Here is a 27,683-nt window from a genome sequence, read left to right as displayed (position 1 = left end):
CTAGGGATGCTGGATCTCTGGGTCCTAGAGATCCTTCCTTATTGAGGTAGCAGTTCCCAGGAGATCTGGTAAGTTCTACTTGCAGCCTGGGTCTCCCATGATTGCTGCAGGCTATTTGATGAATCTCTGCCAATGTCTCATCCTCTGGAGATAGGCATACACGTTAGTTTAGCAGAAAGCATGAATATTAGGCAAAATTCATATTTCTCAAAAAGGGCTACATGTCTAAGGACATGAAAATGTTGGGTAGATGTCTCCCTACTTAACCTAACTTTATAAACGAACACAGAGCCTACTACAACAGAGGCCACTATCTACATGAGAAATGATATCATTTTGTAGAGAAGTTGTTTCAAGTAGACTTTATGTGAACGTATTTTCAGGGTAGGAATTAGTCTTTTATTAACGTCCTCAAACTGGTTTACTCCAGGGCTGCATACCAGTCAGGGATTACCAAAACCTTGCCGACAACTTGAATGCTGCCTGCTCCTTAAACATTTTTCATCATTCAAGCAACAACTTTTGCTACCCATAGAAGCCATTTGTGGATTGTGTGAAACCCTATTTATTGTTTTGTTATCCAAAAACTCATATCCAAAAATATCTGTTCATTCTACACCATGCGTGACAGAAAGAAAACAAAGAGTAGCTCAGTTTCCCCTTCCTCCCAACCATCTCTACTTCAAGTAAACGGTGATTCAATAGTTCATTCATCTATAGATGACGTTTCTTTTTTTTTTTTTAATGTTTTTTTATTTATTTCTGAGAGAGAGAGAGAGAGACAGCGTGAACAGGGGAGGGTCAGAGAGGGAGACACAGAATCTGAAGCAGGCTCCAGGCTCTGAGCTGGCTGTCAGCACAGAGCCCAACGCGAGGCTCAAACCCAAGAACCGTGAGATCATGACCTGAGCCGAAGTCGGACACTTAACCGACTAAGCCACCCAGGTGCCCCTAGATGACATGTTTCTGACCAGCCGGCCGAAGGGAGAGGTTCCTCTCCCCTCACTAGAGTCTAGAGACAGAGCCCTTTTTGAGAGGTTGGGGTAGGAGCCTAAGAAAGTCATCTTGTTGGGGGCGGTGGTGCCTGGGTAGCTCAGTTGGTTTAGAGTCCGACTCTTGGTTCCAGCTCAGGTAAGACCTTACTGTTCATAGGTTCATGACTCACACTGGACGCTGCACTGACAGCACAGAGCCCGCTTGGGATTCTCTCTTTCCCTCTCTCTCTCCCCTTCCCCACTCACACACACACACTCTCAAAAACAAACATTAAAAAAAAAAAAGAAAAAGTCATCTTGCTGGGTTGGCTTCTCCCCTCTCTACCTCTTCCCCTGCAGAGGAGCCACAGTGCCAGACACAGGGAGACATCAGATGGTGTTTTTCCATGGAGAACCCAGGCCGAGCCCTCTGGCTTTTAGTCAACCATGAAGGAAATTAAATGGGTAGCCACAGAATAAAAACAGCTCCAATAAAACTGACGTAAGTGCAGTAGAAACTCAAGCTTCTCCTTGACGAACAGTTGCATGACAGAACACCCAATAGAAAGGAACCCTAAATCACTTTACTTCCAGAAACCCTTGAAACCCAGTGGTGGTACGTACCAGCAAAGCAAGCAGGTCACTGCTCAAGAAAGGTCCAATAATGATCTATAGTATTTTATAAAATTGTGTTATTTGGCCACTGCTATCATGGTCTTCAGCCACAACTGCCCTTGCCTTCAGCTTTTTAAAGGGATGGGTGGTTTTAGCTTACGGTCTTTTATGTAACATGTATATAATTTATTACATAAAGAATATGATAAAACTTTTGTACATAGAGGTTAAACTATACATCTTTGGGGAATAATTAAACGAGGAACTACAGGATATTTAAAGATGTGGACTTGAAGTAATAGCTGCTGACTCAAGTACGGAGTGCTTTAAAAAAAAAAAAAAAAGGCAGAAATTTCGGGAGGCCAGGAAAGCAAGACAAAAACAGCTTCACCAGAGCATTGCAGGCTCGGCACTGGTAGAACTTCAACTACCTTTGCAGAACTGAGCAGGGGGGTGGAGGGGGGAATCAACAGCAGTTAACACCCACAGCTGTTGCAGTTACTGTGCCCTTTGAGAGATAAACAGATTCCAGTAATGCAGTCATCAACTGTCCTTGCCTGTGAAGATTTTGATTCCCTGATCTCCTGCCCTTCCTCTTCAGATACACATCGTCAAACTGGACACCAGGTAAACATTAGCGCCCAGTTTGTCGCTAGAAGAATAAACTCTTTTGGCCGGGCCAGGGAACCTGCAACTTTTATGTTTACATGCTATCTCCAAAAATGGGGCAATACATGCTACACAGCATTTTGAGTGGTTTTGTAATAAAGAATGATTTCTGCAGCTCCCTGCTTTCCAGCAGGGGTATGGAGTTCAGAGCACTTTGACTCACTTGCTATTCATTCCAAAATTAGCAGCTTCAGCATGTTGCCTCTGACTCACATGCAGGTTAGAGTACTTTCTAAAACATCCATTCAACATGTAAAAAGCTACTCCATCACTCTAAAAGACCATTCTGCTTAAAATACACTTTTTAAAAGATAAACTCAAAGAAAAGAGCCTGGCCCCTTTAACAATTAGATGTACATTTCAAAGGGAGTAGAAAGCTTGCTAGAGTAGTTAATGGATAATCTTAGAATTGTTGCAAATCAAAACTTTACACTACCCTTTGACTTCAAAGTAAGATGAACAGAACTCTGAATGGAATGAGGGTTTGGTCTGGTTTCCCCGCCCCCCGCCCCGTCTTTTTAAGCAACTATGTTTTCTCTCTGTTTTTGCTAAGAAAAAAAAAAGGGGGGGAGGGGGAGTAATTTAAAACAAGTGGGGCATTCACTTAGAAAAGTTTTTCACAAAACTTTGTACACCAGCAAGCCCAGTGAGGTGATCAAATGTGGAAGAAAACTAAACTCTCAGATTTGGGTACATAAAAATTAAGCCCTTTACACCATATAATATTGAAATAAGACTTTATGGCTATTTAGATAGATATTCCTTTTTTTAATTTTTTTTTATTTTTTTTATTTTTATTTATTTTTTTTTAGATAGATATTCCTTGGGGCACCTGGATGGCTCAGTTGGTTAAGCGCCCGACTTCAGCTCAGGTCATGATCTCACAGTTCATGAGTTCAAACCCCGCGTCGGCTCTGTGCTGACAGCTCAGAGCCGGAGCCTGCTTTCGATTCTGTGTCTCCCTCTCTCCCTGCCTTTCCCCTGCTCGCTCTTTGTCTCTCTCTCTCAAAATAAACATACATTTAAAAAGTTTAACGGCCAGTCTTTCCATTCCACGAAAATGGGCTTCCACAATTGTCGGTAATCACGCATGGCACTGTTAAGACATGTGAAGGTTGGGACTGAGAAAAAAAAGGGAAGGGTTTCCAGAGCTACAATTACTTAAAGGCCACTAAGGGGCAGAAAGAGAAAAGTTCAGAAGGATGAAAGATGGCTGATGGCTCAAAAAACCTTGGTTTAATTTTGAAAACATCTTCTAACATTTCTTTAAAGAATTTATTTTTCCCTTTTTTTTTTTTTTTAATGATTTCCCTTTGGGCTCCTGGGTGGCTCAGCTGGGTTGAGCATCCTCCAGCTCTTGATTTCGGCTCAGGGCGTGATCCCATAGTTCCTAAGTCCAAGCCCCTGCATCGGGCTCGCGGCTGACAGCTCAGAGCCTGGAGCGTTCTTTGAATTCTGTCTCCTCTCTCTCTCTCTATGCCCCTCCCCCACTTGCGTGCGTGCTCTCTCTCACTCTTAAAAATAAACATTTTTTCAAAAATTTCCGTTAGGAGCTCAGTGGCTCAGTCAGATGAGCATCCGACTTTGGCTCAAGTCATGACCTCACAGTTCGTGAATACAAGTCCAGCATTGGGCTCTGTGGTGACAGCTTGGAAGCTGGAGCCTGCTTGGAATTCTGTGTCCTTCTCTCTCTCTCAAAACTAAACATTAAAAAACACTTTCCCTTAGGTTAAAAAGAAGGCAAAACAAAACAAAAAAAATAGTCCATTCTTGATATAGCATTATTTTTTTAACTAAAAAAATTTTTTTTAAGTTTATTTATTTTGAGATGGGGAAGGGGCACCGAGAGAGGGAGACAGTGAATCCCAAGTAGGCTCTGCACTGTCAGTGCCAAGCCAGGTGCGGGACTCGAAGACACGAACCATGAGATCAGCTAAAATCAAGGACTGGGCACTGACTGAGGACCCAGGCACCCCAGCATTTTTTAAGCTTATTTATTATTTTGAGAGAGAGAGAGAGAGAATGAACAAGCAGGGGAGGGGCAAAGAGAGAAGGAGACAGAGAATCCCAAGCAAGCTCCAAGTTGTCAGTGCAGAGCCCAACATGGGGCTCCATCTCACGAACTGTGAGATCATGACCTGTGCTGAAATCAAGAGTTGGATGCTTGGGGTGCCTCGGTGGCTCAGTTAGGCATCGGACTTCACTTCAGGTCACAATCACTCAGTTCCTGGGTTCAAGCCCCATGCTGGGCTCTGTGCTGACAGCTCAGAGCCTGGAGCCTGCTTCCGATTCTGTGTCTCCCTCTTTCTGCCCCCTTCTCCACTCACACTGTGTGTCTCTCAAAAATAAATAAACATAAAAATTTTTTAAAGAGTTGGATGCTTAACAAACTGAGCCACCCAGGCACCCCTTGACAAAGCATTATTCAGATCAGATCTAGATTTGGCAAAATGTTCTAGGGGAATTATCAGTCAAAAACCAGTTTGGATTTAAATGTCAAATAATCCTGCATTTTAGAATATGGACTTCAACTTAAATTAGAAATAGGGACACCTGAGTGGCTCAGTCAGTTAAGCGTTGGACTTCAACTCAGGCCACGATCTTACAGTTTGTGGGTTCAAGCCCCGCGTTGGGCTCCATGCGGACCCTAGAGCCTGCTTCAGATTCTGTGTCTCCCTCACTCTTTCCCTCTCCCACTCATGTTCTGTGTCTCTCTCAAAAACAATAAACTTAAAAAACTATTTTAAAAAAATCACTAGGATTTTGGGGTAACTTGAAATTTAGTGACCCTGACAATTTCTATGCCAGATGTTTCACAAATTACCAAAAACTGTGCTAGTGCTTCCTGAACAATGAAAGATGTTTAGTCTGTTGGTTTATTTTAATTTTTATTCATTCTACCTAAATCCAAATTTGATTCAGATCAGTTTCCTTCTTGAAATCCCATTCTTGGCAAAGATTCAGCACTCTCTCAGACCCTTGGTTCCTGTCTGGTTTGGATGAACACCATGCACTGTGAACTTAGACAGTATCTGTCTTTGAAGGAAGTCAGACCACCACCTCCCTCTCCTCTGGTAAGATGGTTCCAGAGGGCTTAGCCACTGTCCACTGCCTGTGTGCACAACTAATACTTGAAACAGCACTCTGAACATACCCTGTGGTCACAAAAGCTCTGCAGATGTGGATCCTGCTTGTGATGAATGCTCTTTCTTGGGCCATCATGTTTCCATGTTTGTGTTTCTCTAGAAAAAGGGATATGCCCCCTCTCCTCCAGTCTTTATAAGACATATGCTGATGAGTCTTTTCTGTCAATTCTAACAGTTATCTAATTGCTAACCTTCTCCCTAGTATCACATCAAATTAAAAAAAAAAAGTATCTGAATGATGATTAAGAATTGTTAGGATTGGGCTTAGCTTGGTTTTCCTCCCACTGTTGTCATTTCCATATATGTATTTCTGAGATTGTCTACCCCATTTTTTAAAATTCTTTCTTAAAAAATAAGCCTATGCCAGAGTTTTGGGGGTAGGTGGAGGGGGTGTGTGATTAACAGTATGTTAAGCATATTCGGCTCTGTCTTGTGGTTTTAAAGTGTTCAGAAGTAAAACAGCACACCCTGTAGGAGGATAGGTAAGAAAATGGAGGCCTGGAGTGGTCTGGATTAAGGGTGCCGGCAAAGCAGCGAGCAAACCTGTATGACTGAGAGTTGGAAGGCCTAGGCATAGCAGGGGGAAAACAAAATCTTTGGAGTTTAATTATGAGCGCTACTCTTTACTGATTTTAAGATCTTGGGCATCAGTTTCCTGATCTGAAACAAATACTGAACACTGGTTCACATTTGGCCAGTACCACTGCCTCAGTGGTGTTCTAAAAACCCACGGAGGGCTTTATTTTTCTTATATGGTCTTGCCAGGTATTACCTTTTTAAAATGTTTTATTTTAATAACATTTACATCACCTAATATTTACCATTTTAACCTTTTTTCCTCCATTACTTTTTATTTAAATTCAAGTTAGTTAACATACGGTGTAGTATTAGTTTTAGGAGAAGAACCTAGTGATTCATCACTTACATAGGACACCCAGTGCTCATCCCAACACTTGGCGTATTTTACTTAGTATAACATTCTCTAGTTTCATCCACATTGCTGGATATGTGTATTTCATACACGCACACGCACACACACACACACACACACACACACAATCACATCTTTATCCATTCATCAGTGGATGGACATTTGGGCCCTTTCCATAATTTGGCTATTGTTGATAGCACTGCTATGAACATTGGGGTGCATATGCCCCTTTGAATCAGCATTTTGGTATCCTTTGGATAAATATACCTACTAGTGCAACTGCTGGGCCACAGAGTCATAATTCTATTTTTAATTTTTTGAGGAACCCACATCCTGTTCTCCAGAGTGGTTGCACCAGTTTTCATTCCCACCAACAGTGCTACCCTTTCTCTGCATCCTCACCAACATCTGTTGTTGTCTGAGTTATTCATTTTAGCCATTGTGACGGTGTGAGGTGGTATCTCTTTGTGGTTTTGATCTGTATTTCCCTGATGATGAGTGATATTGAGCATCTTTTCATGTGCCTGTTGGCCATCTGGATGTCTTCTTTGGAAAAGTGTCTGTTCATGTCTTCTGCCCATTTCCTCACTGGATTATTTGTTTTTTGGCTGTTGAGTTTGAGAAGTTCTTTACAGATTTTGGATCCTAAACCTTTATCTGAAATGTCATTTGCAAATATCTCCTCCCATTCTGTTGGTTGCCTTTTAGTTTTGCTGATTGTTTCCTTTGCTGTGCAGAAGCTTTTTATCTTGATGAGGTCCCAATAGTTCATTTTTACTTTTGCTTCCCTTGCCTCCAGAGACGTGTCGACTAAGAAGTTGCTGTAGCCGANAGTTTTCCCAACACCATTTGCTGAAGAGACTGTCTTTATTCCATTGAATATTCATTCCTGCTTTGTCAAAGATTAGGCGGCCATTCATTTATGGGTTCTCTATTTTGTTCCATTGATCTATGTGTCTGTTTTTGTGCCAGTACCATATTGTCTTGATGATTACAGCTTTGTAATACAGCTTGAAGTCTGGAACTCTGGNTTCTCTGATGTACTCATTTTAGCCACTCTGACTGGCGTGAGGTGGTATCTCAGTGTCGTTTTGATTTGTATTTCCCTGTCCATACAAATTTTATAATTGTTTATTGTAGTTCTATAAAGAACGCCAGTGTTACTTTGGTAGTGATTGCACGAATGTGTAGATTGCTTTGGGTAGTATAGATATCTTAACAATATTTGTTCTTCCAATCCATAAGCATGGAGTGTTTCTCCATTTCTTTGTGTCTTCTTCAATTTTTTTTTTAATTTTTAAATTTTTAAAAAATGCTTTTAGTTTTGAGAGACAGACAGGAAATTAGGGGGGAGGAACAGAGAAAGAGGGAAACACAGAATCTAAAGCAGGCTCCAGGCTCTAAGCTGTCAGCACAGAGCCTGATGTGGGGCTCAAACTCATGAACCGTGAGATCATGACCTGAGCTGAAGTCAGATGCTTAACTGAGCCACTCAGGCACCTCTTCTTCAATTTCTTTCACAAGCTTTCTATAGTTTTCAGCGTATAGATCTTTTATCTCTTTGGCTAGGTTTATTCATAGTATCTTATGGTTTTCGGTGCAGTTGTAAATGGGACTGATTCCTTGATTTCTCTTTCTGCTGCTTCATTATTGGTGTACAGAAATGTAACCAATTTCTGGACATTGATTTTATAACCTGCGACTTTGCTGAAGTCATGGATCAGTTCTAGCAGTTTTTTGATGGAGCCTTTCAGGTTTTCTACATAGAACACCATATGATCTGCAAAGAGTGAAAGTTTGACCTCTTCCTTCCTTGCCAATCTGTATGCCCTTTTCTTTTGTTGTCTGATTGCTAAGGCTAGGACTTCTAGTACTGTGTTGAACAACAGTACCATTTTAACCACTTTTTAAGTGTACGGGTCAGTGGCATTAAATACATTCACCCTCTTCTGCAGCCATCACCACCATCCAGGTCCAGAAGTTCCTCATTTTCCCAGACTGAAACACTGTGGCCATTAAACACTAACTCCCCATTTTGCCAAACCCCTGGCAACTACAATTCTACTTTATTTCTATGAATGTGACTACTCTAGGTACCTCATCTACATGGAATCATACAGTGTTTGACCTTCCATGGCTTATTTCACTTAGCAGAAGGTCTTCAAGTTTCATCCATGTTGTAGCATGTATCCCAAGCATTAACAGTAGAGGCTGTTTGTAGGCAACCGGCTTGAAGCAATGGAAACTTGAGGAAGGCAAAAAAGACCCACAGCGACCACCAAGCTGTATGCAAACAGGCTCATGAAGTAACCAACCCTGAAATAGCCACAGGCCCTAAATGACCAATTATAACCAGGCACAATTCCTAAGATTACCAAAGAAGGGAAAATTCCAGAAGTCCCCATACTTCCTCACTCCGCCTCAGAACTATGGTTCCCCACCACCACCTCCTCACGGACAGTCTACTTTTGCTATCCTGCCTGCTGCTCCCTTACGGGGTATTCAATAAGCTTCCACCTTTTTTTGTTCTGCCTTGGATGAATTCTTTCACTGCTTGTGCTAACGACCCCCACCCAATTGGGACGCCCCACATTTGGTGGCCCCCCATCTGATCAGAGGGCCCTACGTTAACTTTTAAAATACATATGATTTTTTAAATTACTTCTTTTATTTCTTTTTCATGTTAAAGGGTAAGGTATCACTGTTTTAAATTATGTGTACAGGTACTTTTTATGATCTATTTTATTTCAGGAGAGAAAAGGAGGGCCTAAGTCTGACACATGGCTCTAGATATGCAACAGGGTTGCTGTTAAGGTAAACATGGTACTGAGCTTGGCACCTCACAAGGAAGAGGTGGGGCAGGGACAGAGTAATCCTGATCTCAGGGTTGAGAGTGCCCTGCAAGCTGAAGAGCACAAGCAAAGAGACACGTGGCAAGAACTGTGAAAAACCCCCGAGGAAGCTCCTGAGTAAGAAACAGAAGGAAAAACCATGTGTTCACGTAAGCAGAGATACAATTAAGTAGGGACAGGAACATTTGATTTATGTTGAGGCTATTAAAATGCCTCATAAATTCAAGCATCAATACATGGTGATATTTTAAACTCCACAGATGTACGTGGGGGTCAAGAGTGGCACGACCATCTGTTAGCCTACTTGTTTGGTTGTAGTAACCCTCAGTCATCCCAATCTTCTGGAAGCAGCTAGGAGAAAGTATAAGACATAGGAGGTAACATCTCGTCTCAACACGGTTAACAATGTACTTCTTACCACCCATTTCCAGATCTTCAAATTACTCCACCTTGAAACTAGACAAGGGTACTTTTCTATTATGTAAACCACATCCTGTCACTGTATGTGTGTGATCGGAGAAAATCTCTAAGCCAGCTAATGCCTTTCCATGTAAGATGGAGATAAAAGTGTTTTCATCTTCGAGGTTTATATACTGAAGACCAAAAGAAAGAACTTAAAGAACATAAAGTGCTATTAGAATAAAAAGGAAACACAAGTAGAGAAATTAGGAGAATTGATACTTTAGCAATTCAACCAATCTACAAGCTCAGGGTGAAAACGGACAAAAACTATTTTGAGTGCCAGGCACAGGCTAGGTGCTGGGGACAGAGCAGTGAAGAGGGCGCTCTGTCCCTACCCTTACGAAGTATCCAGTCTCCTTTACCCATTTATTCTTTACCATGTCCTGAGGCATCAGGACGATTCCCACACAAAACTCCCCAATGTATTTTGTAGAAAAACCCAGTTTTCACCAGCCTTCTCCATACTTGCATGGAATACATTACATAGGATAAGATAAGAGCTTGACAAAGATATACTATTGCTGGTTTTCAATTAAAGTTAAAAGCAGGTATTCAAAAATCTCTGTGGATTTCTTTCTCCCCCACAATTTCAAAAGCTTCCTAGATTCTAGGGATAATTTTCATGACTGAATATAAATTATGTATCACTCCTAAAAACTAATGTTGAATTACCTAGAAACACTTACCTCTGTCTAAAAATAAATTGGAATATACATGACATCTTATGGTCTTACTAAAAGCAGCAGCTTGCTTTAGTTTACTTCTTTGTAAATGATCAGTATTATGTCCTGTCCTGTCAAGTTCCTATGTTAGTATATTAGAGTTTGAGAAAACAAAAACAAAAACAACCTAAAAAGCAGACAAACAAAACAACCCAGCCAGCTTGTTTTGATGAGAGTGTTCTGTAGTTCTTTAACTTCCACCATTAATGAAGTAGAAGTGGCCCAAAGTAAAGATCCTTATTCATCTTAAGTAGGAGAATGCTGGTGAATACTGCCTAAGGCACAAAACTGATTAATGGGCAAAGTTTCACTAACCTGAGTGGTCAAATTGCAGCAGATGTTGAGATCTGCAGGGAAATAAGTGCAAGGTTAGAAGGGCAAGAAAAGCATAAACAGCCTTGGGAAAAAATCTGAAAGAAGTGGGGATAAAGGGAAGGAGAGATGTCTATTAACGTAATAACCATGAGGACTGAGGAAGAGTAGTGTATTTTTTTAGAAGATACACATAGTGAGTGAAGTATCTGAAGAAAAAGCAATGCTTGGGTCCTATGTAAGGTTTTAAATTTTTCAACATGCAGTTTTTAATATAATACACCAGATAAAAAGTTGGATTAAAAAATCATTGGTAATTGGCTGGCCTTAACGATAGAAATTAGAGAGACTCTATGTCCCAGGTTTCCCAAGGGCAATAGGAAGCAATCTTGTTTTTACATCCTTCACATATCTAATACTGCCCCTCATCCATAGAAGGCACTTACTGTCACCTCCTCAAAGTTGTCCCTGACTTGCCAAACTGAAGTGACCTTCCACCATCACCTTCCATCTCTTTTTATTTTCCTCAAAGAAAACATCACTATTCGAAAACTACCTTGTTTACTTATGTGTTACTTATCTATCAAGCTCTGTGAAGGCAGAGATTACATCTGTTCTCACCCCTGCATCCCCACATCTAGAATGTTAATGGCACCCAGCAGGTGCCCAGTGAGTTTTTGTCAAACAAATGAATGTTTGAATCTGTTCAACTGAGCTGTAAATAGAAGCAGCCACACACATGCAAGGAAGAAAAAAAAAAAAAACTGGCAGATTAATGGGAATAACCCATTCTGATACTACTAACACCCCTGCCACTTACTGTGCTACTTTGAACAAATAAAACCTCTGATCCTCAAGGTTCTTAATCTATTCAGTATCAGTACTGCTTTCCTCCCAAAAGGTTGCTGTGAGAATTTAATCAAAAAATGTCTGTTTGTGGGGTGTCTGGCTGACTCAGTTGGTAGAGTTTACGACTCTTGATCTCAGGGTCATGAGGTCAAGCCCCATGTTGGGTGTAAAGATAGATTAATAAATGGAAAATTTTTAAAAACTCCAGGAGAAAATACATTTACAGTACTATACTGTATTTATTGAAAAAAATCTGTGTATAAGTTGACCCACAGTTCAAACCCATGTTGTTCAAGGGTCAAATGTAATTTGTTTTTTTTTTCTTTTTCATTTTAAAATAGGCTTATAAATTTGACACAAGAATATCTCTTTGTATAGTGTATTAATTTAAATATCAGGATTTATCGAGATTTACTGTGTGGTGCTTATACACACATGTACAACCCACACATTTCTTATAAGTTTTTTTGTTAAGTGGTCTGTTATGTAATCCTTCTCTTAAAATTTTAATATTTTCTCTAGCTTATTTTATTGTAAGAATACAGTATATAACACATATAACATATGTTAATATGTTTTAACTGGCAGCTTATTATCAGTAAGGCTTCCTGTCAACAGTAGACTAGGCTATTAGTAGTAAAGTTTTGGAGAAGCCAAAAGTTATCTGGAGATTTCTGACCACATGGGGGTCCAGTACCTCTAACCCCTGCATTGGTCAAGTGTCAGTTGTACTTAAATTAGAAAATTTGGGGGCGCCTTGGTGGCTCTCTCAGTTAAGCATCCAACTTTGGCTCAGGTCATTATCTCGTGGTCAGTGAATTCAAGCCCTGCATTGGGCTCTGTACTGACAGCTCAGAGCCTGAAACCTGCTTCTGATTCTGTGTCTCCCTCTCTCTCTGGCCCTGCCCTGCTCGTGCACGTGCTCGCGCGCTCTTTCTCTATCTCTCTCTCACACACACACAAAATAAACATTAAAAAATAAAAGGGAGAAAATAAAAACATTAGCTCCTAGTATTTAGCTCTATTGTTTTAGCCACTAGACTAAAAACAAAATTCAAATGTTAACTCCATATCAGTAATCTGATTATAGTGCAAGCAAGACTGACAGGGAAACTCTTCAGATTATACAATTCCACCATAAATCAGTTTTAAAATGTTTCCAAAGCACGGCAACCATCATCCCCATGGTTGTAACCAGCCCCAAGGCTTTTCTCCTGTCAGAACCTTACTGTGATCAGGGATCAATGCAGCAAGAGAGATCAGCTCAGCAGCCCAGCCCTGGCCCAAAGCACAATAAACCTGTGGTTTATAAGGATCCTACTATGAGGTCTGCATTCTCTGGGCTCTGACACACAACAACCCTGACCCTGAGCTCCAAAGAGATCATTAAGAGAAAGAAAACAAAACCAGGGTAACTGCTAATGGCAACTTTGAAGAAGTGGAATGTGTCAAAATGGCAAAGGAACGCCCCCACTAAGAACTGAATCCTGAGTTGACTAGGGTTATGTTTTGTGAGAAAACTCTGCCATTCCTCTAATGATTCTGTTTCTACTATGTACACATTTATATTTTAGGCTACAATAAACATCCATTTATCTTCCATGGATATTCCTGGATGTTACACTGGTTCTGCAGCTTTATCACGATGTGACTTTTGGCAAGCAACTTAACCTTTCTGTGCCTTAGTTCCTTTACCAGTCTCACTAAAAAAGTGCAACTAAATCACCCATACAATCTCTTTCAACTCGTAAATGACTTATATCTTTACAGGTACATAAATATCTTATTTAAAAGCCAGTCTTCCAAGGAGCCAGGCTTGAGCCCCGGCCAAACCAGCTACCAGCCTTGCATCACCGCCTATCTCCCAGCGTGGCCCTGAGACTCCAACGAAAGATAAAGGTTTGTGGGAGCTTCTTGTATGTCAAATGTCAATAAAAATGTGGGAAATCAATAAATGTTACATTTGTTTAAGAAAGTCGTGGTTTTAAACAAATCCTTCCATAGCTGTGAGGACTGGGCCCACGGAATCCTAAACCACATGCTCAGGAGCTCGGGATGCAGCAGCTGTTCCTGCCATGTTACTCCAAGACTGGATGTGCATCTGTTCAACTGGCAAGGGTGCAGACACAGCTGGCCTGCGGACCTGCACACCAGCTGTCCATGTTGGCCGTTCTGCCTCCACACGGCAGGCCCTGCCTACCAGTAGGTGGGCTTTTCTCCAGTTTGTTACAAAGGAATATAAACTTCCTCGTTACAAGTGAGCTGCCAATGGGCAGAGAAAGGTAAAAACCTAGATACAGATAATGGAAAGCAGGAAAAGCAAATGGGAAATGGACAGTGGCATGGGCAATCTGGGGGCTAATCCGTAACAGATGTGCAGCCCTCAAACTTGCTTTGGGCACTAAAGACTCTTCCCTTTAGGACAAATGTAGAACTAAGGCCTATTCTGCTCTGTAATCCTGGAGTTAGTGCCTACAAGGGCTTCTCCAAAACAGATGCTCCAGAACTTGGAGATAAGGTTAAATTAGCAGACATGGGTCTCAATGGATCAGACAACCCTGTCCCCTGCCAGAATCACCCGATAAAGCTAGTGTCCAAGTAAAGCCTCACAAACGGAAGATTCTTCAAATAAGATTTCTATTTCTATTTCTACCCATCTTCTAATTGACATAAAAATCACAATAGGACCCTTACCGGATAATTTAGGTCCTTCAAATTTCAACAAACTTTAATTTGATACTAATCCAAGCAATTGAGGGATAAGCAAATATCCACATAATAATTAAATTTTGAAATTATTCAAAAGTATATTTTAACAAATAAAACCTGAGATACTTAAAAACACAACAGAAAGTTGCTAATGTGAAATTTACACATTAACAAGAGAGAAGGAACAGCTTTCCAACACCAGGACTCTTTAGGGCCTTCTCAGGACACTAACGATCTATCAGTGATGGATGGAAAGATAGATAGATAGATAGATAGATAGATAGATAGATAGATAGATAGATAGATAGATAGATGATAAATAGATAATAACTCTAAAATATAAGCAACTTTTTTTCCCATCTTCCTATAATAGTACTTAGGTTAACTAAAAGAGGTTGGATCTTGCTATAAATTTTTACATTTGTCCATATTTTTTCTTCTGCTATGCTTAATGTTTATTGTAGAACTCAAAACCTAATGTAGAACTGTGTATATTCCCTATTCTGTTTGTCACAGGTTGTGAAAAGCGATTCATTTTTCTCCTACCGACTATGTAGTAGAGATGAGAAGAGTTGCCATAGGGCTGGAAATACGGTTACATGGCATCCTCTCCTTTACATCACATCAGAGCAGAAGCCCATCTCCTCCACAGTCCCGTCCACGGCTGCGCGGCAGGCTGGGAGAGCAGTGCTGGCCCAGCAATGCCTCCATTCTTAGTTCTGAGAATGGAAAGGAGACTTTCAAGGCAAAGAAAACTTGGCCTGATGACAGGCAATACTCCATCTGTGGGGTGACTTGATGGAGGAACAGCAGACTCTTTCATAAAAAGAACATGAGACTTAGACTCATGTACACTTGTGTTCAACTCCCAGCTCTGAGCATAACTCAGTGAGTGACCTTGAAGAAGCATAACTTAGCACAGTCATTTCCTTAGCCCTAATGAGACTTAGACTCATGAACACTTGTGTTCAACTCCCAGCTCTGAGCATAACTCAGTGAGTGACCTTGAAGAAGCATAACTTAGCACAGTCATTTCCTTAGCCCTAACTCTGTAATTGTTTATTATACTTGATACATTCCTCCTTGTGATGGTTACATGAGATTTTGTGAAAATGCTTGATGCATTATGGATTCTTGACAACTGTTACCTGGATCTCCCTCTGCGGAAGCCTCACACTGACAGAAGCATGTATGCTGTTCCTGTTTGCATGGCTCAGCGGCCTGACGTCTGGCTAAGAGAATTCCTGCTTTACCAATATGAAGAGAAGGCCCCTGGCCAGTGAGGTCTAACGGTGACATTTCTGCATTGACCATGAGAGCATCTGGCATTAATCAAAGCTATAAAATGTCTCTTGAGGTACTACATGCCCTATTTATTGGCATGTTGTCTCAAAATTTCACTTCTAGTTTAAAAATATAAATTGTTTGTCCCCAATTACCACTGGACTTGATCTCCACTTAACTGTCCTGTCAGCATGCAAATGACTGTGTCTTTGACCACAGAATCAGATACATGGGTCTTTCTACCAGATCAAAGTTTCTTTTGAGAACAATTATTTCCTGACACAAACCTGACACATTCCTATCTTATCATGAAGTTTTTGAAAACCGGCTAATCAACACATACATTGCAGATTACAACATGAGTCAGGCATCTTCTCCCTGACAGAGAACTATGTGGGTCTAAAGCTTAAAACTAAAGTCTAGAGTCAAAGAACACAGGTACTATAAATACCTGTTTTTCAAGATGAGTAGTGGTGGAGAGATATGAAAGTAATTAAACCTAAATCATCATCCCTTTATTGAGGATGGAGCACTTCATGTCACCTAGAAAAGCTACATTATCATTGTCATTCTTAGGCATTTATCAGTCATCTGACTGATGTGGCCCTGTGTCTTACCAAAGTTACGTAGACTTGTGGTCAGGCTATGGCTTCTGCATCCTACCCTGTTCCAACACACACTAGCCAAGGCTCTTTAAGATTTTCAGTTGCTACATAGTAGGGCAGACACCAGCTGTCTAGCTTTCCTAGTTAATGAGGATGGCTACCAAGCGTTCCTATTCCCTCCTTCCGTATACTTACAGTAGTGACAGAGACATAGAAATTTCTTCTATTTATCAAGTTATAATTTCAACATATGCATATAAAGGTGTGGGTCAGAAAAAAACACATGAATTATTATCAGAGGGGCGCCTTGGTGGCTCAGCTGGTTGGGCATCTGATTTCGGCTCAGGCCATGATCTCACAGTTCGTGAGTTCAAGCCCCACATCAGGCTCTGAGCTATTAGCATGGAGCCTGCTTCGGATTCTGTGTCTTCCTCTATCTCTGTCCCTCCCCTCTCACACTCTGTCTCTCTCTTAAAAATAAATGAAAACATTAAAAAAATATTTTAATAAAAAAAGATGGCACTGGAGTGCCTATGTGGCTTAGTTAGTTGAGCATCCAATTCTTGATTTTGGCTCAAGTCATGATCTCGCGGTTTGTGGGTTCAAGCCCCACTTTGGGCTCTGCACTAACAGTGTTGGAACCTGCATATATATATATGTGTGTATATATATATACACACACACACATACAGATAGCCGACAATAACCATAATAAGTAAATTTTGTAATATGTTAGAAGGCATTGGGTGCTATCGAAAAAGAAAAAGAGCAGTGTGAGGGTGTTTGGAAATGCTGTGGAGGGGAGAAGGAAGGAGGGAGTTGTAACCAGGTGGTCAAGGTGTGCCTCATTAAAAGGTGAAGAGGGGAATGCTGTGACACCTGATCTCAGGGCTGTGGGTTCAAGCCCCATGTTGGGTGTAGAGATTACTTAAAAATAAAATCTTTTAAGAAAAGGATAAATAACAAAAAGAACAGTGTGGTAGGAGCAGAGTGAGCAAGGGGGGGGAAAGATAAAGATGAGATCAGAGAGGGAGGAGGGGCCAGATCATGGAGCACCTTGTAGGCCACTATAAGGACAGTAGTTTTTACTCTCAAAGAAATGGGTAGCCATGGAAGGATTTTGAGCAGAGTGACTTATGTATTGAAAGAACACTGGTGGCTTCTGTGTAGAAGACAGACTGCAGCAGGCAGGGAAGGTAGCAGGGAGACCAGTTAGGAGGCAATTGCAATGATCCAGGCTGGGGATGATGGTGGCCTGGTCTAAGGTGTAGTAGTGAGGATAATGAAAGGTGGTCAGATCCTAGGTATATTTTGGAAGGAGAATCACCAGCATTTCCAGACCGGATCAGGAGTGTAATATGAAAGAAAGAAGTGACAAGGATGATTCCAGGTTTGGGGGCCTGATCACTTAGAAGGATGAAATTGCCATCTCCTAAGACGGGGACTGGCAGGAGGCAGAGTGTGTTTGTGAGGGGTAAGATCAGGACTTCAGGGTTGGACATATTAAATCTCAAAGAGCTAGCAGTCATTCAAGTGGAAATATTAAGTATGCAGTTGGTTCTCAAAGCCTGGTAGAGAGTTCAGGAAAGAGGAATGGGTGAGAAATACAAATTTAGAGTCACTGGCATGTATATGATGCTTGAACTCTGGAGACTGGAAGAAACCACCAGTGGACTGAGTAGATAAAAAGATCAGGACAAACCCTAGAACAAATGGATATTAAGAGTCAGGGTGAAAAAGGAACCAGCAAAGAAACTACAGAGTAATGGAGAAGTAGGACGAAAACTAAGAGAGTGTTATACTTTTGGAAGCTAATGAAGAAAAACCAGATAAGAGAAGCCATAAATATGTAGCCCGGAAAACAATGTAAAACAACTCTCAGGGAAAAGGGGCAAATAATAAAAACTGAAGGAGCTGCCACTAGATATGGTTATCTAGAAAGTTAGGCCTCACTTAAACTGATCCTAGAAGATTTGTACCCTCGCAGTGGCAATTTTAAGAAGGTAGGCCTAGGGGCGCCTGGGTGGCTTAGTCGGTTAAGCATCCGACTTTCGCTTAGGTCATGATCTCGCGGTTCGTGGGTTCGAGCCCCGCATCGGGCTCTGTGCTGACTGCCAGCTCGGAGCCTGGAGCCTGTTTCAGTCTGTGACTCCCTCTCTCTCTGACCCTCCCCTGCTCACGCTGTCTCTCTCTCTCTCCTAGAAATAAATAAAACATTTAAAAAAAAAAAAAAAAAGAAGGTAGGCCTAAAAGAGAAATCATTTGACAGTTTTCAGGAAGCAATAGGAATCTTCATCATTAAAAGTCAACTACTAAAATATAAGACCTCTTGCTTCAAGAGCAAGACTGATGCAAAGGAGGCATATGCTCAAGTCATCATGTACAGTCTAGCAGGTAAAAATCTTACAGTTTTTAACCTAACCACTTCATTGTACTTCTGAATCTTCAAAGAAGAACTAGATAAATTAGTTCCCTGGTTGATGAGGGATCTGAATTTAACACCAACCTCAAGCTCAAGGCCCAACTCCAATCCTGGGAAGCTTTTACTAAGCACTTTTCCAAATGAATATCATCCCTCTCCTTTGACTCTTCTATAGCCCTCACTTAAAGCCCCTCAATCGGCAATCACATTATCTTTAAATTAAAATAACTCTCGTTTTTATACCAGAACTGGATAGATGCTCTACACTTTTTCCTAATCCTTACAACAACGCTACAAAACTGAGTTTATCTCTATTTTATAGATGAAGAAACTGATGCTTGCAGAAGTTATTCAAGGTCATGCAACTAGTCAGGGACAAAACTCAGATCTATCTTACTGCAGAGCCCTTACCTTGACCCAATATACAGTACTGCTTCTGGAACAGAAATGCCACACTAGCAATTACCCAGTCACTATTTCTGTGATCCTGGGCAAGTTTTTAAATCTCTCAGTGCCTCAGTCTTTATATCAATGAAATGAAGATGTTACATCACAAGTATTCCACTGTTGTGAAGATGAAATAAAATAATGTATGTAAAAGTTATAAACTATAGAACAGTTTTTATTATTACATTTACTAGATTTTATCCTCCTTCGACAGATTCTTATATCTCTTGTGTGTGTTCCCTTCAACACACAACAAAGGGTTTGATATGAATTGAACATCATCTACTTGTGTTTGGAAATATGTAAGACACTTTTTCCTCCTCTAAGGGGAAGGCTGGATCCATGAAGCGTGGATTAAGCAGCTATCCACAATCCAAACCTTAATTTACAACACAGATACGAACTTGGTGCAACCATTAAACAAGACTTCAACAGCCCGCATGGCATTTAACTGTCTGGTGTTTCCTCTCCAACATGACTTTTAGTGTTTTAACAGTTTGATGATGAGAAAATCACAAATGAAAAATATCAACACATTTTCTAAGAAAACATGCCTGGAAGGAAGGAGAGCAGAAAAAAGACCTGGTTTGTTATCAGAGTTAACAGAGACCTTATTGTTCTCTGTACTATCTGATTTATAGTCTCCCAATAATAATATCTAGAATATGATCTAACTCATCACTCGCTATGAAATTTAAGAAGACCAATAACATATTTATTAAATGTCCTTAGGCATACTCATTTCACTTAATATCTTTGAACGTGAAAAGGAAGTCACTTAACATCTTTGCTAATGATTCATCTGTTTTCCAACCTACACGATATGGACTAATAATATTTTGCCTAAGTCACAGGTTTTTTGTGAAGGACAGATTAAATAATATATGTGAAATTAATTTACAAATTATAAATATGTTACAAGAATAACTAGATAGTCACCCACCACTTGTCTTTCAGTAAATGTCTGGTATTAACAAAACAGGAGCGCCTGGATGGCTCAGTTCATTAAGCATCCGACTTCGGCTCAGGTCATGATCCCACAGCTAATGGGTTCAAGCCCTACACTGGGCTCTGTGCTAACAGCTCAGAGCCTGGAACCTGCTTCAGATTCTGTGTCTCCATCTCTCTCTGCCTTTCCTCTGCTCATACTCTGTCTCTCTCTCAAAAATAAACATTAAAAAAATTAGTCATGAATTGCAGAAAACCTTTATTAAAAAAAAAAAAACCTGAGATACCGATTTCTCGGTGTGTGCTCACTTTGTAGTACCTAAGAAAATTTCTTTAAATTTTTAAAAAATGTTTATTTATTTGAGAAAGAGCAGAAGCAGGGGAGATGCAGAGAGAGAAGGAGACACAGAATCTGAAGAAGGCTCCAGGCTCTGAGTGGTCAGCACAGAGGTCTCAAACTCATGAACCACAAGGTCATGACCTGAGCTGAAATTGGATGCTTAACCAACTGAGCCACCCAGGCAACCCCCTACTCCAAGAGAATTTTTTTTTAAATCTACTCATATTTGAAAAGGACACCACAAATGTTTTAAGTATAGAAGCCATGGAAGAAATAGTTGGTAAAGTGGATCCTCCCACTATAAATCTATATTCCAACAAAAAATACCTTCAGATGGTTCAGATATGCCTTCCTAAAAGGGAAAAATGGACTGTAAGGTCAAGATGTAGCCACATACTAAAACTAAAATGTAGTCACATACTACATATGTGACAGGTGTCACATATGAGGTGATTTTACCTAGTACCTCAGTCTCTGCAAAATGCCTAGTGACTCAGAGGACTAAAAACTAGTCCTTCTCCTTGCCTCCTACTGCTAATCTCAGTTGCTTCTTCAACACCTCTGGCAAAACTAGAATTAGGAGAATTGAGAAATCAAAATTAGCCTTAGATCCAGGACTGCTTACCATTTCTCTTTCTGTTTCCTTGACTTGATTCTTTTCTGGACTAAGCATAGGAAGCCACAAAGGGCTGATGACATAGTTTGCTGGCTGACTCCTTGAGCCCAGAAATCCTTGAGCTGTGTTACCAACTTCCACCAAAACTTTAAAGAAAACTTACACAAATATCCAAAAGTAGACTAAAAGCTAGAAAAGATCCAACTTCATACACACAGTACACATACAATAGAAGAATGCATCCTCGCATCATTTTGTCATTTATCAACAATAGGAAGAAAAAAAGAAGGAACATAATAACCACTTGGCAGCAAATTTTGCCAGGGGCAAATACTTTAGATACTGCTTATTCTTGTTTCAGTATAAAAGAGGCCTGAATTTGTCTTTGAGATAGAAATAAATAAAATAAATTGCTTGAGCACTTGAATTCTTAATTTTCTATGAAATTCTTGCTCTCCCCTCATTTGGAACTTGCTAACTAACATTTCTGAAATAATTCTCTGAGTAGAATTCCCACTTTCCCGGAAGTATCCCACAAGTAGGTGTAATGTTTCTTTGTGTCAAGGCCATTTGGCTTTTACAGCTTACCTAATTTCTGTACCATTCTGTCAAAAAATAATGTATTGATGTTGGCAAAATCATTGCCCCATCTTTGTCCCTGATGATGATCTGTAAGCTACTTAAAGAAAAAGTGACCAAGTTTTTTGTATTGATGACATCTGTTCCAGTATTTTAGCCGCCCTCCGTCTTTTTTTTTTTTTTTACAGTTTTTTCTGGTTTTTAAGGTTTAGCAATTTTTAAAATACCAAAGCATACCATGAAACCTATCCTCTGTTTAATGATCTGATGGACACAGATCTAACGATCTCATGATCTATGTCAAGGGACCCTGACTCTCAGGATTCCCTGAATTACAGCCAGGATAATGTTTAAGGTCAACTTCAGTGTGATCTATCTTGCTCTCCTAAGTATGAAATATTCATACGCATTACCAGCAAAGCCAGAGAAGCATACTCACCAAGTGAACATAAGGCACGAAGTATCCAAAAAGTGCAAGTGGTATTCCAACTGCCCAAACTGCATAAGCTCTCACCTTGAAGAGGGCAAAATTGAAAACTTTTTTTGGAGGACTAAACTTCCTCCTGGAAAAGAGGGAGAATCTGTTGTTGCCTCCTTTGGTTCCACCTTCTTTATCTTTGGCACTTGGAGCAAGAGGTCGGTACGTAAAGCTAGCCAGGAAGAGAACGAACATGAAGACGCAGAGGACCCTCAGTGTGTGAAAGAGGCCCACGGTGTCGGTCAGAACCCTTAAAAGGAAAGGCAGCAAAATTGTGAAGATGCTACTGCCAGCGGTGACAATGCCATTCACCAGTCCAAGGCGCTTCTTGAAATAGTGTCCCAAAATGACCAGCGAAGGCTGGTATGCAAAGGAGCAGCCACACGCAAATATGATTCCATAGGTAAGGTACAGAGGCTCGATGGAGCTGTGGGAAGATGAAACAGATGGAAAGCAGCTTTCATTATTTTTATCAAGTGCTTGGTAGAATAAAACCTTCTAGTAAAAGTGGGTTTTAGCTCTTCAACAGATTTTATACCAATAAAAATTTAACATAAAGAGGTGAGAAACCTACTAATAAGCTAAGAATACGATACTAAAAATATTTTTTAATTTTTTCTAATGTTTATTCATTCTTGAGAGAGAGAGAGAGAGAGCAGAGGAGGGGCAGAGAGAGAGGGAGACACAGAATCTGAAGCAGGTTCCAGGCTCTGAGCTGTCAGCAAAGAGCCTGACACGGGGCTTGAACTCACTGCAAGATCATGACCTGAGCCAAAGTTGGGCACTCAACCAACTGAGCCACCCAGAAGCCCCCCCCGCCACCCCGCTTTTTTTCTTAATTTTTTAAAAAATATTTTAATGTAGGGGCGCCTGGGTGGCTTAGTCGGTTAAGCGTCCGACTTTTGCTTAGGTCATGATCTCGCGGTTTGTGGGTTCAGGCCCCGCATCGGGCTCTGTGCTGACTGCCAGCTCAGAGCCTGGAGCCTATTTCAGAGTCTGTGTCTCCCTCTCTCTCTGACCCTCCCCTGCTCACGCTGTCTCTCTCTCTCTCTCTCCTAGAAAAAAAAAAATATATTAAAAAAAATATTTTAATGTAATCTGAATGGATAATAAAATGCCTCAAGTATGTGAAGAATGACCATTAAGGCCAACAGTAATTTTGTTCCTCTTCCTCTTTCCATGGATATTAGGTGAACCGTGCAGCACTCGGTCATACTGCTGTGCTCTCCACAGCTCAGAAAGGACAGTGCCAGGAAGGGCCTCAGGAAAATGACAGTGATTAAACTAACGAACAACAACAACAAAAAACCTAGCCTCAATAAAGCTTTTGAAAATTTTAATTTTACTATAAAAACTCATTATTTTATTGAAACTTCCCAGGCACTTACTAAGCAATCTATTCAAAGGAAAAGCTGCATTTGCTATTTTTCTCCCCAAGGTTATGTCAGAAACATTTGCACAGAGAAGCAGTTGTGTCTCATTTTTGCTGGCCTAAGGGCTGTAGACCAACCTTCGCCCCTGTATTGTACTGCTCTCAGTGTTGTGCAAGACAAGAGATCATGCTCTGACTGCAGAAAGGCCAAGTGAAGTGTGTTATTCGTGATTCCAACTTGTCAGTTTTAAGGCCATGTATGCCTCAAAAAGAAAAATAAAGGATTAAGGATTGTATAGTTTAACCAGATAACTTGATTACACATCTCTTATGAACATAAAGGAGATTATTACATTCCTTGAAATGATTAAGGTAAGGAGTGAAAGAATACTAAAATTTTTTCTTTTGAAGAGCCCAATTCAAAAGGCTATCTATCAGTAGTAAAGGCAAATTATTTATTAGAAACTTAGATAAAACTGGTTAATAATTAAATTTTGAAAAATAATACTAGTCTAGCAATATGCTAAGGTAATCAAAAGGAACTCTAGAATCTGATAAAATCAAGGCATGTTGGCGATCCTCTCTGAGATGCCCTTCCCCTTTATTAGTCCACAGGGAGCACAATCTCCAAATGAGGCTCAAAAGTTACTCCCAGGTTTCCCCAGATTAATTTTACCTCACTATGATCACCCTTTACTGAATCTCCACTCTATCCCATAAGCCTATATTTAGCAGTTACAGACTCCAGGTACTTGATGGAAACTCTATTAAAAATGTGAAAAACACCCTACTCATAATCTTAAGTGAAACAAGACATCTACTCAAATAATACAGAACAAAATACTTCATGCATTCTGCCTCAGTGCCTCAGTTTTTCCACATAAGTAGTTTTCAAGATAACTGCAACTTACTACTTATGGTACTATTTTTATTTAAGAATTTTAAAGGAAAAATCTAAATCTATTACACATTTCTCTGCCTTTTCCAAATCATATATTAAAAACAGTGCAGGCAGCACAGTATCATGAACACCTATATCTATACAATATTCCACAGTATCGTAAACCTGTCCGTTGGAAAACCAGAGAGCCATGAATACAAATCGGAAACATTCTCTTGGGCACGATTTTAAGTGCTAAGTGCTGGGTGATAGTAAGCTTCATACATCTCCTACAGAGTAAGGCATGCAAGCACAAATGATGGCATTTTCAATGCTGCTCAGCATCTTTCACTTCTAAATTTTCACCTCAGTAACAGCTAGTTCAAATTGTTGAAGTTTGACAACTGAATGCATGCAGTGTAAATCTGTAAATATCACTCGTGTGTGTAAAAAGGATTCTGAGAAGGGACTCTGATGTGACCAGGAGTTGCTACAGAAGGCTTTCCTACGAAAGCAGAACTTGAACTATAAGCAAGGGGGTCCACTGTTCAACACCTGGAATTTATACCACATTTCCCCCTTGTACCCCTGAAAGTCTGACAGTTTTTGATCAGTGGGTTAAAAAAATGAAATTGAATAAAAAATGAGAGCTGCAAACAAAAGCATTCAAATTATGAAGCTCTGACTTGTGGCCATGGATAACACTGTATAAGTCATACTGCTTAAAGCTTACACAATGGAAAAGGAGGGTTTTTTTCCTTGTAAACAGCAAAGTGTCTAAAAGCACAACTTTTTGGTATCTAACAGTTCTTGAAAAGCAGCATGAAGAACCAAGTCCTTACCTTACAAAGGAACTGGACAGGAGTCCAATGAATCCAACAGCAGCACCCATGACAGCTGTCCTCTGACAACCAAACATGTCTGTGAAGACGCTGGCTATTGGGCAGCAAAAGAAAATCATCCCCATGGATAGAGAACTTACCCATGCTGTAAGAGAGGGACAAAACGGACATTATGATATGGCAAACTGCATCTGTAGTTATCCCATAGGATATAATACATATTTAGAATGATATTAGTGCAAAAAAGCTATTACTTTTTTGGAATGGGAGGAAATTGGAATAAATGAGAAAAAAATCTGAATCATAGCCCAAAGGACTGGCCAATACTAATTATAACTGGCACAGCAATTATTTGCCCTTAACTGAATTTTTGAAGTTTGTTTTATTAATCAAATCAAACACTCCCCTATGACCCAAACACTATTAATCTCTAACCTGTTATCTATGGTTTTAAGCAATTTCTAGTCTATGGAAAGAAAGTCATTTAAAAAACTGAGATACATTTACAAATGCACGTCTGGGTTGCCAAACTGCTTAGAAATGGTCACTGGAAGTCAGGATAGTGGTTAACGCTTAGGGGGAAGAGACAGAATTATAATCATTTGGGAACCAGTAGTTAAGTACTGAACATCTGCCTAGAGTCTGGGCTTAGTTCTTGTGCTAAGGGAGTCAAGTCATACACAGGTAGACTATTTGTTGACCTGGATAACAGTTACTGGGTATCCCTTTATTTATGAAACCACACATACATTTTATCTTCTTTTCTGAAAGTATGTTATCTTTCACAATTAAAAAAAAAAAAAACACCTTAAGAATCAGGAGTCATGGGGCACCTGAGTGGCTCAGTGAGTTAAGTGCCTTAACTTTTGATTTTGGCTCAGGTCATGATCTCGTGGTTTGTGGGTCTGAGCCCCACATCAGGCTCTGCACTGATGGTGTGCAACCTGCTTGGGATTCACTCTCTCTCCCTCTCCCACTTGCATGCACACACACACTTAAAATTTTTTTTAAATAAAAAAATGTTTTTAAAGAATCAGAAGTTATAATTTCCTGTTCTGATTCTGTAAAAGCCAAAACAAAAGGGAACCCCAAAAAAGAAATATTGAATATAAATTATCATAATTTTGTGCCAAAGAAACGAGTGATCTCACAAGATATTAAGTCTATAAATTCTAATTAAAACGAATAGTAAACTAATGGGACCTAAGTGAATTGGCTAAAAAACAAACAGATCTGGGTCCAAATCCCTTGGCCCTATAACTAAAGTATATCCTTAGGCAAGTCACTTGTGCTTAGTCTGTTTTCTTATCTTGAAAGGGGATCTAACACATACCTTTCCAGAATTATTAAGGATTAGGGAAAATGTATCTAAACCTCAATATCTAGCACAGAAGACCTTAATGATTTAGAGTTTTAACAACAACAAATTGTCTGTCTTATACACTGGAACAGACGATCTCTAAAGCTCCCTCCACCTCTGAAAGTTTACTAGTTAGTATATTTTCTCAGCAAAGGAAGTAAGCCCAGACCCTATGCAAATGATCCCTTCTTAATAATGGGGTCCAAAAAGAAGACTGTATCAGGCTAAGAATTTAATTCTTTGCCTTCTTACATTTTAAATTATGCATATTTTAATCAGCCATATTTCTATCTCCTTCCTTCCCTTACCAGAAAGGAGACTATGTTCTTAAAACACAGTGAAAGAACTGTACAAACAATGCATATTTTTAAATTTAAGTATAATTAACATACAGTGTTCTATTGATTTCAGCATGCAACATAATGATTGAATAATTCATCATGATAAGTGTATTCTTAATGCCCTTTATTTCACCTATCCCTCCACCCACCTCCTCTCTGGAAACTACCACTTTGCTTTCTGTATTTAAGAGTCTAGTCTTTTGTCTCTTTTTCTTTATCTGTTCATTTGTTTTGTTTCTCAAATTCCACACGAGTGAAATCATATGGTATTTGTCTTTCTCTATCAGACTTACTTCACTTACCGTAATACCCTCTAGTTCCATTTGTGTTGTTGCAAATGGCAAGATCTTATCCTTTTCAATGGCTTAGTAATATTCCAGTGCATGTGTACACATGTTGTATATGTATGTATACATGTATGTGTATATATGTTTACACACATACCCTACATCCTTTCTATCCATTCATCTATAGATGGACACTTGGGTTGCTTCCATTATCTCAAATAATGCAATCTTGACTTAGGTGTTGGTAGTGGGGGATTCAGAAGTGGAGAGTACAAGGGAGAGACTGGCCAGATTAGTTAGTACAATCTCAGCCCAGGTGGGCAGAGCTGTTCAGTATGGGTCTACTTAAGGAGAAATAAGAATTTTTAGTCTACTATCTTATATAAACATGTCACTGATTTATAATAATTCAATCTAACTTAAAAAGTTCAGTCATCTATCATGTTTTTTCATGAAATAGTCTAAACAATCGAGGGAAAATAGAAGAATAAAATCCCAACATTTATTTTTGGATAAAGGCACTTTTACAACAAAGTAAAATGCCAACACTAAATAGGATACCCCATTAAGAAATCCAAGAGCATACACTTATATTGCATGTAATGTTCATATAAATCAAAGTGTTTTTAATAAAACTAAGT

General features: G+C 39.9%; 1 protein-coding gene across 1 annotated transcript in view; it reads right to left on the bottom strand.

Annotated features, from left to right (window-relative positions):
• The window catches only part of SLC16A10 (solute carrier family 16 member 10), a 99,781-nt gene that overhangs the window by 14,976 nt on the left and 57,122 nt on the right, over window positions 1-27,683 (bottom strand). The window contains exons 4-5 of the mRNA XM_077780045.1: window positions 25,055-25,199; window positions 21,922-22,387 (exon numbers count right to left, since the gene is read on the bottom strand). Coding sequence (XP_077636171.1) covers window positions 21,922-22,387; window positions 25,055-25,199 — 611 coding nt within the window. The remainder of the gene's footprint in view (window positions 1-21,921; window positions 22,388-25,054; window positions 25,200-27,683) is intronic.

This window comes from Crocuta crocuta, unplaced genomic scaffold, assembly GCF_008692635.1.
Source record: "Crocuta crocuta isolate KB4526 unplaced genomic scaffold, BGI_CrCroc_1.0 scaffold147, whole genome shotgun sequence".
Lineage (NCBI taxonomy): Eukaryota > Metazoa > Chordata > Mammalia > Carnivora > Hyaenidae > Crocuta > Crocuta crocuta.
This window is presented reverse-complemented; position numbering and strand designations above follow the sequence as displayed.